Below are 12,370 nucleotides of genomic sequence, written 5' to 3' on the forward strand. Positions count from 1 at the left end.
TCTTCCCCAAATCCCTGAAAATTCATGGCAAACAGTCAATTCCTACTCCACCCCTACAACCTTTTTACTATCCACTAAACCTACACCGTCAAGCAGTCCATCAACCAATATCTCACCTTTAGTTGCATAGTTAAAGTCTACATTGCGGAAATGTAGAAGCACGATATCCATGGGTTTGAAGATCATGGTGTCCACAATCTCTTCTCGTCTAGGTCCAACAGATAAATCTGTCGTCTTTTTGTGGACTGCATCCACAGCAAGTTCAAACTGAAAATGAAAATTTAAATCAATGAGGATAAGGAAAATGTAAAGGAAAGATGGCAACAAATGAAGAAAAGAAAAAGATCACTCCGCAGAGGGAAACACCACCAATTGGAAAAACAAAAAGACGGACACAGAAAAGAACGTAAAGGATTTCAACTGTATTCTCTGGCTTGCATCTAATAGACTGATCAACTCAGGTTGTTGGGGGTCACAGCAATGTTAGTCAAATATAATCTGATTCGGACCCACTTCTATATATAGCACAGCTAAAATGATATTATCAAGAAAGAATGATAAATCCCAGTGAACACGCAATGACAACACACCCAGAACTCTCCACAAATGTTGGCAATTGTCAAACTTTATTAATGCTACAAGCCTTTCCAGTAGCAGGTCTTAAATTCATTTTTCCACCTCAAAAAATACAAATAAAATCGAACATTGAATTCCAATCTAGCATTTACAACCGTTAATTTAATCCAAACTTGCAGAAAAAGCCATCATTTTGGATGGGCAGTCTTTACAATGCTGACAATCAACAAGGTAAACCCTATTATCCTTCAAGTCGGTACCTCCAGAGGACCCATGTTTATCTCCACTGATACAAAAATGATCTCAAGGACATGCGAAGGAAAAAAAAAAAAAAAGAAAACCTACCGACTACCTTGGTGAGCTCAGGGTCAGTATTTGTTTTGAAGAAAATTTGTTATTGTAAACAAGAGAAAACATATGCTCATAGTACAACAGGTGCAGCATTTAAAGCCTCTAATCATTCTTGGGATGAATACAGACAACAATGGAGTAGTCGGTGTAGCAAACGTAAAGTCCATTAAGCACAACCTTGATGCATCTGACAGTGGTCGACTACCAATATAGATCTGGACAGTTAAACTGAATGTACATGCTTCCCTACCATCCCCCTTCTCGTGAGCTCAGGGTCGGGTTTGAATTTCTGAACGCAATGTGCTGTTTCCCTGGAACAAAATAAGTTACTTTCCTGTAAACTGTGGTTCTCCAGTATTGGTATGTTCATAGATTCACCTGTTTGAATCATTCCCCGTTGGCGAAGTGGGAGTCACACGGTACATAAAAAGCAGTAAGTAATTACTCGAACATTAAAGTTAATAGAGAAAAACCATTCACTTCAATATCTCGTCCTAGTCACTAGGTATGGTCCACACTCCAGCCAATCATGCGACCGCACCCGCTAGTACCCTCTCCACAGAGGCTCCAGGCTCTCAGATTGTTGAGCACAAGTGTGAAATAAATCCCTAAGAATAAACCAGGGGAGCCTCTATGGGGTGGAGGGTGGGCCGCATGTAAATCTATAAAAGATACCAATACTGGAGAACCACAGTTTACAGGCAACTAATTTTCTTCTCCAGTATTGAGGTATCTTTCATAGATTGACATGCTTGAATCAGACTAGATAGCAGTTATTAAATAGGTATGAATGTGCATACAAGAAAGAAAGTATGTATTACACAGAGTAATAAAGAAAAACTGTACATCACCACTTATTTATATATTTATTTACATATATAATAATCTGACGATGCCTAAGCACAGAATAACAGCGACTTTGAATATAGCAATTCAAAAACTTAAAGGAAGGTGGGAAAGATATAGGCTCACCTTAAAGCAAAAGATTACGTATCACCACCTGTCCCACAGCTGTATCAGCATTACTTGCAGCTTCCAGATAGTAATGCTTGGTAAATGTGTGGACCAAGTTGCTCTCCAAATGTGTTGAATAGGCACCCCGGCAAAGAGCACTGTTAAGGAGGAGACTGCTCTCACAAAATACACTTTCACTGTTAAATGTAGAGGTTTGCATGCCTACTGAAGGCAAAACTGGATCACACAGGAAATCAAACGTGCCATAGTTTGCTTAGTCACTGGATATCCTTTCCTGGTTTTTCCATAAGCCACAAAAAGCTGATCAGCCTTACGGATACAGGCTGTTTTCTGCAAGTAAAGGATGACTGGTTCATTTAAATGAAAATCTGATGAGAACTTAGGAATAAAGGTAGAATTTGTCCGCACTATAACGGATCCTTTAGTAAATTGAAGGAAAGGATGTAGAGTAGTGAAAGTATGTATGTCGCTTACTCGTTTAGCCAAAGTAAGAGCCAGTATAAGTGTTGTTTTCCATGAAATGAATTTAAGATCCGCCCTATGATTAGGCTCAAATGGAGCTTTCATGGGTTGTGCTAATACAATATTAAGATGCCATTGCGGAGGAGGGCGTCTAATTGGAGGGAACATTATAAAAAAAAAACTAAGAAATTGTTTGATTATTCTTGATGACCAAAGAGATTGTGATCTATTTTGCCATCCAAACCTGGAAATTGCGGCAAGGAATACCTTAATAGTAGAATGAGATCCTGGGAGGGCCGAATCATTACACTTCTCTCTATTTATGTCCCAGCTGGCCTCCAATCAACAACGTTACAGGACATCCATGCTCCTCTGCTGTTGCTGCCAGAGGTCCTGCTGGTGCCAGGGGGCGACTAACTCGGAGTGCTCGGGGGACCTGGATCGACACATCCCAAGAGAGCTGCGTTCCTCCTTCCGTGGCTTGCCGGACCTGCTTGAGGCCATGGTTTTGACATTTCTGGCGCGCGTTCAACCCCAAAACAAAGCAATACACATTCTACTCAGGGGCCCACCATTGCTCCTCTCGCCTGGATTACATCCTGGTCCCCAGTTCCCAAACGTCACACATTAGGGAGGTCTGCCACTTAGCTAGAGGCATCGCCGACCACTCACCACACTGGGTCCACTTCCTCCTAGATAACTTGCGGGTAGGCCGCTAGCCCCTATCAATCCTAGGCACCTTCGTAATCCTAATATACATAAAGAGCTCCTAGTCGCACTAGATCAATATTTTACAGAGAATGTGGGTACAGTGACCTCTAGCCTGACACTCTGGGAGGCCTTTAAAACAGTAATCAGAGGGGAGGCAATGTCATTCATATCGGGACACAAACGGACGCAGCAGATGGAGGTCTCAGACATAGAAGTAGAGATCTTGCGACTCGAGGGGGAGTTGGTGGACCGCGAAGCTCCGGAGGCGCGCCACCTGCTACGGGTTAAGCACTTGTAACGGAGACGGCTCGCACTTTGGCTTCAGAAAAGCTTGGGAGCATTTATGATCTGGGCGATAAGGCCGGGAAGCTGATAGCTTGGTTGGACAGGGGAGAATGGGCAAACAGACTGGTACCGACCCTTAGGGATACTCTCGGAGTCCATACCTCTGATCCCCAGGCTATAGCCTCTCAATTCACCACCCATTTTGAGGGGGTTTAAAGGGCGGGGACGCCCCATACGGAGGAGGTTTCTGCGGAGCTCTTGAGGGATATTAGCATGCCCACCCTCGCGGCGGCAGATAAGCAGCTACTAGACAGTCCGCTTACCGTGGATGAAATAGCTCTGACCATCAGGTCGCTTCAATCTGGTAAGGCTTCTGGCCCCAATGGGCTACCCGTAAAATGAATAAACTCTGCTCGAACAAGTTATCGGCTTACCTCAAAAGGTATGTTTGAGGAGAGCAGAGTGTCGGGGGTGCTCTAACTTGACCACCGTTTTGAGAATATACTGGTAATTCACAAAGACTGGAAAACAAAAACAGACTGTTCATCATATCGGCCTATTTACTTACTTAATGCCGAGCCAAAAATCCTTGCGAAAGTCCTCGCTTATTGCATGGTAAAGGTAATCTCGATCCTCATCCACCCAGATCAATCTGGGTTTATCCAACATCGGAACACAGCGCTAAATCTTCGCCGGTTACACAGTGTGCTGGGTAGGGCAAATCCGATCCGCGAACCAGCAGTTTTGGTCTCCCTAGATGCCATCATGGCATTCGATATGCTTCAGTGGCCAAATCTCTTTGCCGCACTCCGTAAGATGGGGTTCAGGGAGGGATTCATGGGCCTGGTTCGCCTCCTTTACGGGGCGCCTCTGGCAAAGGTCATAGTTAATAATAAACAGTCTGATACTTTCTTGCTTGGCCGAGGCACCTGTCCGGGTTCTCCTCTCTCCCCACTCTGGTTTGCCCTAACATTGGAACCGCTCGCGGCCTGGATCCGCAGGATATGTCAATCTGAGGATTCCGCTGGTCTGTGGATTAGGAGGATCGGATTTTCCTATATGCTGACGACATCCTATTGCACCTCACCAACCCCCGGAACTCCCTAATTGAATTGTTCGATATACTGGCTGTGTTCATAAAAACATGAATCTCTCTGCAGGAGCAATACAACCTAGCCAGTTCAGAACACTTTTGTTACAGACAAATTTGGCACGCCTTACACTCACAACTCCCCCCCCCCCCCACCTTTTTGCCTGATACCTGATGCACTTTTCCTTGGTGTGCCCTGGGTCCCTGCCAATCAGGTTCACAAGGCCTGTGTTCCTTCCCTAAAAACTGTACTAAAGCCTAAGCCCAATTGGCATCTCTGGCCACATGTCAGCCCCTAGTAAATGGTACCCTAGGTACCCAGAGCATTGTGACCACAGAAGACCCCTAAGGGCTGCAGCACTTATTGTGCCACCCTTAGGGGCCCTGTACCCTGACACACACACACTGCCTTTGCAGGCTGAGTGTCCTGGTGCAGAACTAAACAGAGTCGACATGGCACATATCCCTGTGCCCTGGCATACATCAGTCACCCCTCTAGCTGGTGCCCTATGCCAGTGGTGTGGGCACAGGTGTATGAGCCCTGTGCCCCTACAGTACCCAGGGCCATTCCTGGGCACTAAATGCAGTGATGCCATTAAGAGTATATGGTGCTGGGAGGTTGTCATTACGAACTCCACAGCACCATAATGGCTACACTAAAGACTGAGAAGTTTGATATCAAACTTCTCAGCACATCAAACACACACTGATGCCAGTGTGGGATCTAATGTAAAAGGCACCAGAGTGCATCTTGGAGATACCCTCTGAAAACCTAACCTAAAGTCCACGTCTGGCAGAGGCTGACACACAGCAGACATGTTGCTGGATCCCTGGATGGAGAGCTCCCGCTCTCCTGGGCCTGCAACAATGCACATCCTGGGACGGGGTGCCAAGCTTCCTCCCCAGGATGGGCAGGCAAAGCTTCAAAGGCATTCCGCCTTTCTGAGCTTCTCCAGACCACTAGCTGTACTCAACAACTGGCCCCCACCAGTTCTGACCCCCACTCTGGCGGGATATCCTACGTCAGAAGGGGGGGGGGGCAGACTGAGCCAACCCCACCCCTCAGGTTTGAGAGGAGAGGTGAAGCATGACCCCGGCCATCTTGAAGATGGGGAGCCCTGCCCAATCATAGCTAGGCTCCTGCCCCCCTCTCACAGGAGAGGAGCAGGCTAAGGGGTGTACCCACTCCAGGACAGGGAACCATTGGTTCCGGCCTTTGCCCTACCTGTAACGCCCCAAAATTCAGTATTTAGGGGCACCCTGATCCTTTTTCCACAGATAAATATTACAAAACAAGAAAGAAGATCAAGGAACACGAAGACCTGCTGCGCAGCTGCTAAAAAGAGGAAGACACCAACTGTTTTGGCCCCATCCCTACCGGCCTGTCGACCCTCGACCCTGCCCCTGTTAAACCCCGGCATCTCCAGTGGTCAGCAACCTCAAAAACCCCGGAGGACGTGACTCTGACTACCTGGGTCTCCCACGAGCAGTGGTACTGCTCAAAGCAAGTAACAAGCCCTGGCATCAGCCCGGATCCGCGAACCCTGCACACTCGGCACCCGCCAAGCCTGGCCTGTGCCGGAGTGCATCAAGACCCTGAGGACGTCCCCCGGCGATTCGGACCCGGAAACCAGTGCCTAAGGACCCTCCTCGACGACCCAGACGACACCTGCAGCCTCAGGACAAAGGACCTCACCGACCACGACCAGCAGGGAGTAAGATTTCCCGACCTCAATAGACACCCCGGCCGGCGCGCCACGGCCCCTTGTGCCCAACTCCTGGGTGCCTACCTATCCTCCAAGATCCCAACTTACCCATCGACGTGTTGGTCGCTCCAGAAGATCCTCTGTCCCCAAGCCTACAGCCTTTGTAACCTTTTCAAGATAGTCATTGAATAACATTGAGCACGGACGGCTCAAAACACCCTGCACCCAGCCGCCCAAGTGCCACTGGCAGTGCAACCTGTACCCTATCCTACTTCCCAATTTGTACTGAGCACGTGACCAGGAGCCCAGCTTCCACAGCAGAGTGGCCTGCTAGCCAGCAGCCACCAACCGAAGGCCCCCTGCCTCTAAATGGATAACATTGGGCCCAACTACCTCCGCACCCAGCCGCCCCTGTGGTGCTGCGGGTGTACCAACTCTACCTACCTGACCCTGGGGGACCCCTCCGTCTACGCCCAGAACCTTAACTTCACCAGGTGAGCACTCACCTGAAAACCAATAATTCACTTTCCTGCCATAGGAGAACATTGACTGGTTTGACTCAAAAAATCTTTTCAGTGTGAAGTTTTGAAACTAAAATATTCCAATAAAATCAGCAGAGTAACGAATTTTGAAATACTCACCTGGAATCAGGAGACGAGCCAGTATTGTACATTTCAGCCCAGTACTAACCTGCAAAAGTAATTTTAACCGCACTTACCCATAACTGAATTTTCTTCTATAGGAAACCACTGACTGTTTTGCTCAGAAAATTCCTTTAAGTGTCTACTTTTGAAAGTTACAAATATTACTTCAAAATCGTACCAACTACTGAAACGTAATTGCTTACCTGTCTGAGATAGAGTTCCCAGTGCTGGACCTAGGAGCCCAGTACTGGATTACAAAAGTAACGAGAACGTACTTTACCTGTAACCTGAATTTTCTCCCATTGGATAACATTGCTAGATTTTCCACTGAATAGGTTTCAAGTGTGAACTTTTAAAATACCTTTTTATTCGTTAAAAATCATTGCAATAACAAACGTTTTTACTCAACTGTTTTCAGCTTAGACCCCAGGCCTGAATCTAGGATACAGTCCTGGAGTTACAAAAGTAATTGATAAAGTAATCAGCTGCATTTATGTAGAAAAACCCATTGAGCTCAATGTTAAATTGTGTTTAGAATCGTGTTACCTACTGCAACCATTTTACCTATTGTGTTTACAAAGTTTATTGCCTCTTTGCAAAGTAATTACATGAGAGTACTTATATCGAGAAAAGTATATTTTGATACCTGTTGGTTCCTATATCTTTGGATATAAAAACAATTGGCCAAGAGTTCCGTTCTTGACGGTGTGAAACCTTTTGCTGACTGAGTGTGTACAACAAATGCTTTACACTGTCCTCTGCTACTGCCTTACTGCTTGACCAAGCTACCACTTTAGAGAGCAAGGTCAGACCTGCCTTTACCCTTGGTTATACCTCTGGGAATTGTGGACTCTATACACACAGTACCTTACTTTGGACCAGTACATATAGAGCTACTTTCTCACACCAATCTGCTAATCACAGAGATGTTGGGCGCAACAGTCTGGGTTTGCTCTCAGATAGAAGCAGAAGTTCTGTGAACCAGAATTGACGAGGCCACCTGGGAGCTATGAGAAGTATTCGGCAGGGTTGCTTCCTCATCTTCCGAAGCACCCTTGGGACTAAAGGAATTGGAGGAAAAGCGTAGGCATAAATCTTTGACCAATTTATCGAAAACGCAATCCCACACGATCCCCGTTGGGGTAGCCAGCTGGCGAAGAATTGGCATTTGCGGTTCAGACTGGTTGCAAATAGGTCCAAACTATGTTTGCCACACAACCGAAAGATGTGATCCAACTTTGGGTGGTAAAGTTTCCATTCGTGGTTGTATGTAATTGACCTGCTCAGAGAGTGCGCGAGGATGTTGGTCACTCCTGGAACATGCACTGCTGTCAGTGTTATCTGATGTTGTATAGCCTAATCCTAGATTTGCTGTGCCTGAAGGGATCGCATAGTTTAACTTGTTCCTTCCCGCTTGTTTAAATAATGCATCCTAATTTGTGTTGTCTGTTCGAATTTATACTGAAGCTCCTGATATTAGAGAGAAAGGATTTCAGCACCAGGAATATTGCTTTCAGCTCTAAGATTTATGTGCAGTCTTCGTTGTTGTCTGTCCCATTTTCCCTTCACTGCAAGTCCTTCTGGATGTGCTCCCCACCCTTCGAGGGATGCATTGGTTGTTATTGTGAAACCTGGTGAGTCCACTATGAACGATAGGCCTACTTTTATGTTTGGGATGTGAGTCCACCATAGGAGCGCTTCTTTCATTTGAGGTGTTACTCTGATAACATCGTCGAAGGACCCCGAGATCTGCAGCCGCTGCTTGTCCAGCTCCTCTTGCAAGGGTCTCATTCGCAGACGACAGTTGGGAATTAGGGTAATGCAAGAGGACAACATTTCCAGAAGCGGTTTGAACTTGTGTACTTTTTGTGAGCAGTAAAGTTACTAACTTAGTAGCCCTCCAAAACCTCTATTTATTCACCACACGAGGTTTGGGGGCCCCCTCCTTTGAAGCCTATTTCCTGGCAGCGCAGCTTCAATGGTTGTCTCAATGGACAGCTGACGGGCCACGCGGAGGAATGAGGGTCGAGTGCCACTCCCGGCTATCCGGAGACTGTTGATGCCAGGTACTAAGCCTTTGCGTACACATCCGCTACAAGTATCGATCGTTGGCGAATGCATGATGTGCATACACCGTATGTCTAAGGGTCGACCCCTCTATTCTCCACTGCCCCCGTTAGTCGGTTTCCCGCTCCAGGAGCACTATTATACCGCAGGAGCTTCCTGGATGTGGACGGAGTGCGAGGTGACTGAGATGGAGTCCCTGTTTGAAGATGGGCAACTGAAAACTTATGTCCAAATGATGGACAACTACGGTCTCCCTCCGGGACAAATCCTGGTACATAGGCGATTACTAGACACCGCCGGTCAATGTTGGGATCTCACGGAGGGAGAACCACTGACACACCTGGTCTTACATACAATCCTACGTATAGGGGTGGGTAGACACTTGGTCACGTGCCATTACAAGGCGATAGGGGAACTAATCACGAACCCATTACAAAATAGGCGTCAGAAATGGGAAGATGAGATAGGAAGAGTACTCAATGACAAGGAATGGGAAAAGGCTTTAGAATACCCCAAAAAGGTTTCAAGAAACGAATGGTTCAAAAATATTCAATTCAATATTCTCCATCGTGCCTACTTAACGCCGCATCGGCTTCACCCTTCTTCCCAGATACACATTTCGCCTGCCCCAGATGTCACAGACCCGAGGCGAACTTCAAACACATGTTTTGGGACTGTTCTATAATCCAATCTTTTTAGGGTAGGGTCCATCAGATGCTGGAGGCAACTGTTCACCTCACGAATATGGACACATGGGAGGCATGTGCCCTGGGGGTCTTACGCAGGCGGAAGACAGAAAAGGTACAGTGCAGATTTGCGTCCCTGGTCATATTCCTGGTGAAACTGGGCACAGCCATGCACTGGAGGGCTCCGGCAGGGCCCGCAGAAGCTGCCTGGATAGGTGCAGTTAAAAATTGGGGATCGGCCGAAGAAGAAACGATAAGGGAGGAAGAAGTAAAGGGAATCCATTAACATCCCATCTCCATGGAATGGGCACAATTCATGTTCCAATTCACTCAGGAAACTACACATGATGACTCCCCCGGGGCTAGTCAATCACAATCCCTAACCCCACCCCTGTGTTCATTGGCACAAGACCATGCCAGCACGTCATAGCTGGAGGGGGGGGGAGGAGAGCCGACCATATACTATGATCTCCCCAGACTGGAACCCCGACTCAGCATGGGGGAGGTAGCGTCACAGGCCCTGACCAACTGATGTCACAGATACCCCACATACGAAATGCAACCAACTAAGCAATAGATGATCACCACAATACAACGTGCAGACCCCTTTCTTTCTCTTAGTTAATTGTTATACGTTCACCCCCCGGTTACCTCAGGCAGTGGCTCACAAGTAATGGGAACTCAGGCAGGGGCATATAATGCAGAAGTGTGCAGAGATAGAGTGGGGGACTAATGCCTCTTTTGCATCCTTGCGGAAAGCCACTCATACAGACACTGGGCATTGGTCAGCCCTTTCTCACGCACACCAGGCCACTGGAGATGCAGTATCCATGTAATTATGCCATCTTGTAACAGAGCTACATGTTATAAGGTAGGATGGCTATGTTGTAAAATGTTGATATGGACGGACGTCCTGTTTTCATGCATTTAAGCAAAATGTATGCCAATGTACCATGTAATCCAAAAACTTCCAATAAAAGAAATTTAAACAAACTGAGACTTTGGTAAATTTATCGAGAGCCCCAAGGACTGGAAGAGAGAGAGGGACATCTTCGAGTGTGACTGCTTGCCACCAAAAAAGATTTTGCCTTTATGAGGCATTCGTCCAGATATGAGAAGATTTGGACTACATCCAGACGAATATGGGCAGCCACCAGTACTAGAACCTTGGTGAACACTCAGGGCGCTGAATGAATGCCAAAAGGTAGGAGTTTGAACTGAAAATCTCTGCCAGCCACTCTGAAGCACAAGACTTTCCTGTGTCTAGGGGTGATAGGGATATGAAAATAGGCACTCTGGAGGTCTAGGGTCACCACGAAATCTTCCAGATTTATCAATTGAAGCACTTCCTAAAGAGACAACATCCGGAAGGATTGCTTCTTTAAAAATGTGTTGAGGAAACAAAGGTCTAGAATGAAGGGGGGGGGTCTGATGAGCAAGGAAGGCTGCAGAATAGGTGTCTGAGGAACGCAAGATGCTGGATCAGAGTGAGAAAACCTGCTGTAGTAATCCTCTACCATATGTTGTAAGTTCAAGACAAGAGACATTAGCATTTGGTTTGTTTGTTCCGCTTGTCTTTCTTGATTAGTAACCTCAGGGTAAAAACAGTCTTTATCTTCATCGTCCTGGCACTTTATAAGGCGTTCGGGCGGACTGTGAGCGGCCCCAAACCTATCATCAGACTCCTCTTCATCTGTCCAGTAGTCAAAAATGTGTTCTGGAGGACAAGGAGACACCTTACTTGGAGAGATGTGTACAGGCACTAATACCTCCTGAGAAGTCTCTCTTAGGCAGTCCTAAATTGTCCCTAGAAGCAGCCAAAACATGTTGATGGAACGAACATCGACGAAGAGGTCAGGCCAACCACAGATGAAGATGTCAAAGATGAAAGTTTCATCAATAGTTCCGTCGAAAGTCTGGAAGTCAACAAACTTTGTCGATAAGGATCTGGATCCCATCGACGAGGCTAGCGTCTACAAAGCTACAGTTGACAAGGTACTGTCATCGACTAGGGAAATTAACTTTTGAGAGCCGCCGATACTCAGCTACGACGCTGCATTAATCGACGAAGGTCCTGGCAAGGGCCGCTTCTTTTTCATCGATGATGATAAAGACGAAGTTGTCATCACAGACGGTCTTACCTTCAGGGATACAAACGTCGACGGAGAAGATGCTGACGACAATCATCTTGGTCGGAGAAGAGAAAGTCTATGTCGTCGTGGCAACGGGAGTTCTCGTCGACAAAGGATTCGTCGATGACTGTCAACGGATCGTCTTTTTTGTGAGGTAAAATGGTCTCAGGAAGAGACCTTAAAGTCTGCTTCGTTTTTTAAGAGGATTTTGAAGGCGTAGAGGGCACGGATTGACCCTTAAGAGAAGCTGATCCTTTTTTGAAGATGAAGGCTGATATTCCTATTTTTATTTTCTTTAGTTCAGAAATTTATATTGGGAGTTTAAGAGATGATCAGCATGTAAAACAGTCTTAAGGACAAAGTAAATATTACATACAGGAAATAAGAATACATGAAAGAGGCGAACTCAAGGAACCAGTAAGGGGGTACAAAAGTTATATAATAATTAAATACAAAATACATAAGTGACCTATTTTGAGGTGTGATGTTTTTTCAACATCTTAGCAGCCTTAGGAGAGACCAGCTCCGCCTCACTAGCTCTACATTTAGATGCTGTTGTCTATAAAGAGGAGTCACTCCTCATCAGATAAAGGATTTTCCTTTGCCTTGAGCTTCTGTAGCCACAGAAGAAGTCCTTCTCTATCTCAAGGTCTTTTGAGAACATGTTCTACAGATTTTGCAGTCT

General features: G+C 46.3%; 1 protein-coding gene across 4 annotated transcripts in view; it reads right to left on the reverse strand.

Moving 5' to 3' along the window:
• ATXN2L (ataxin 2 like) overlaps positions 1 to 12,370 on the reverse strand; it is an 842,401-nt gene that overhangs the window by 667,229 nt on the left and 162,802 nt on the right. For all 4 annotated transcript variants that reach the window (XM_086932367.1, XM_086932366.1, XM_086932369.1 and 1 more), the window contains exon 5: positions 117 to 267. In XM_086932367.1, coding sequence (XP_086788493.1) covers positions 117 to 267 — 151 coding nt within the window. The remainder of the gene's footprint in view (positions 1 to 116; positions 268 to 12,370) is intronic.

Source organism: Lissotriton vulgaris, chromosome 7, assembly GCF_964263255.1.
Source record: "Lissotriton vulgaris chromosome 7, aLisVul1.2, whole genome shotgun sequence".
NCBI classification, from domain to species: Eukaryota; Metazoa; Chordata; class Amphibia; order Caudata; family Salamandridae; genus Lissotriton; species Lissotriton vulgaris.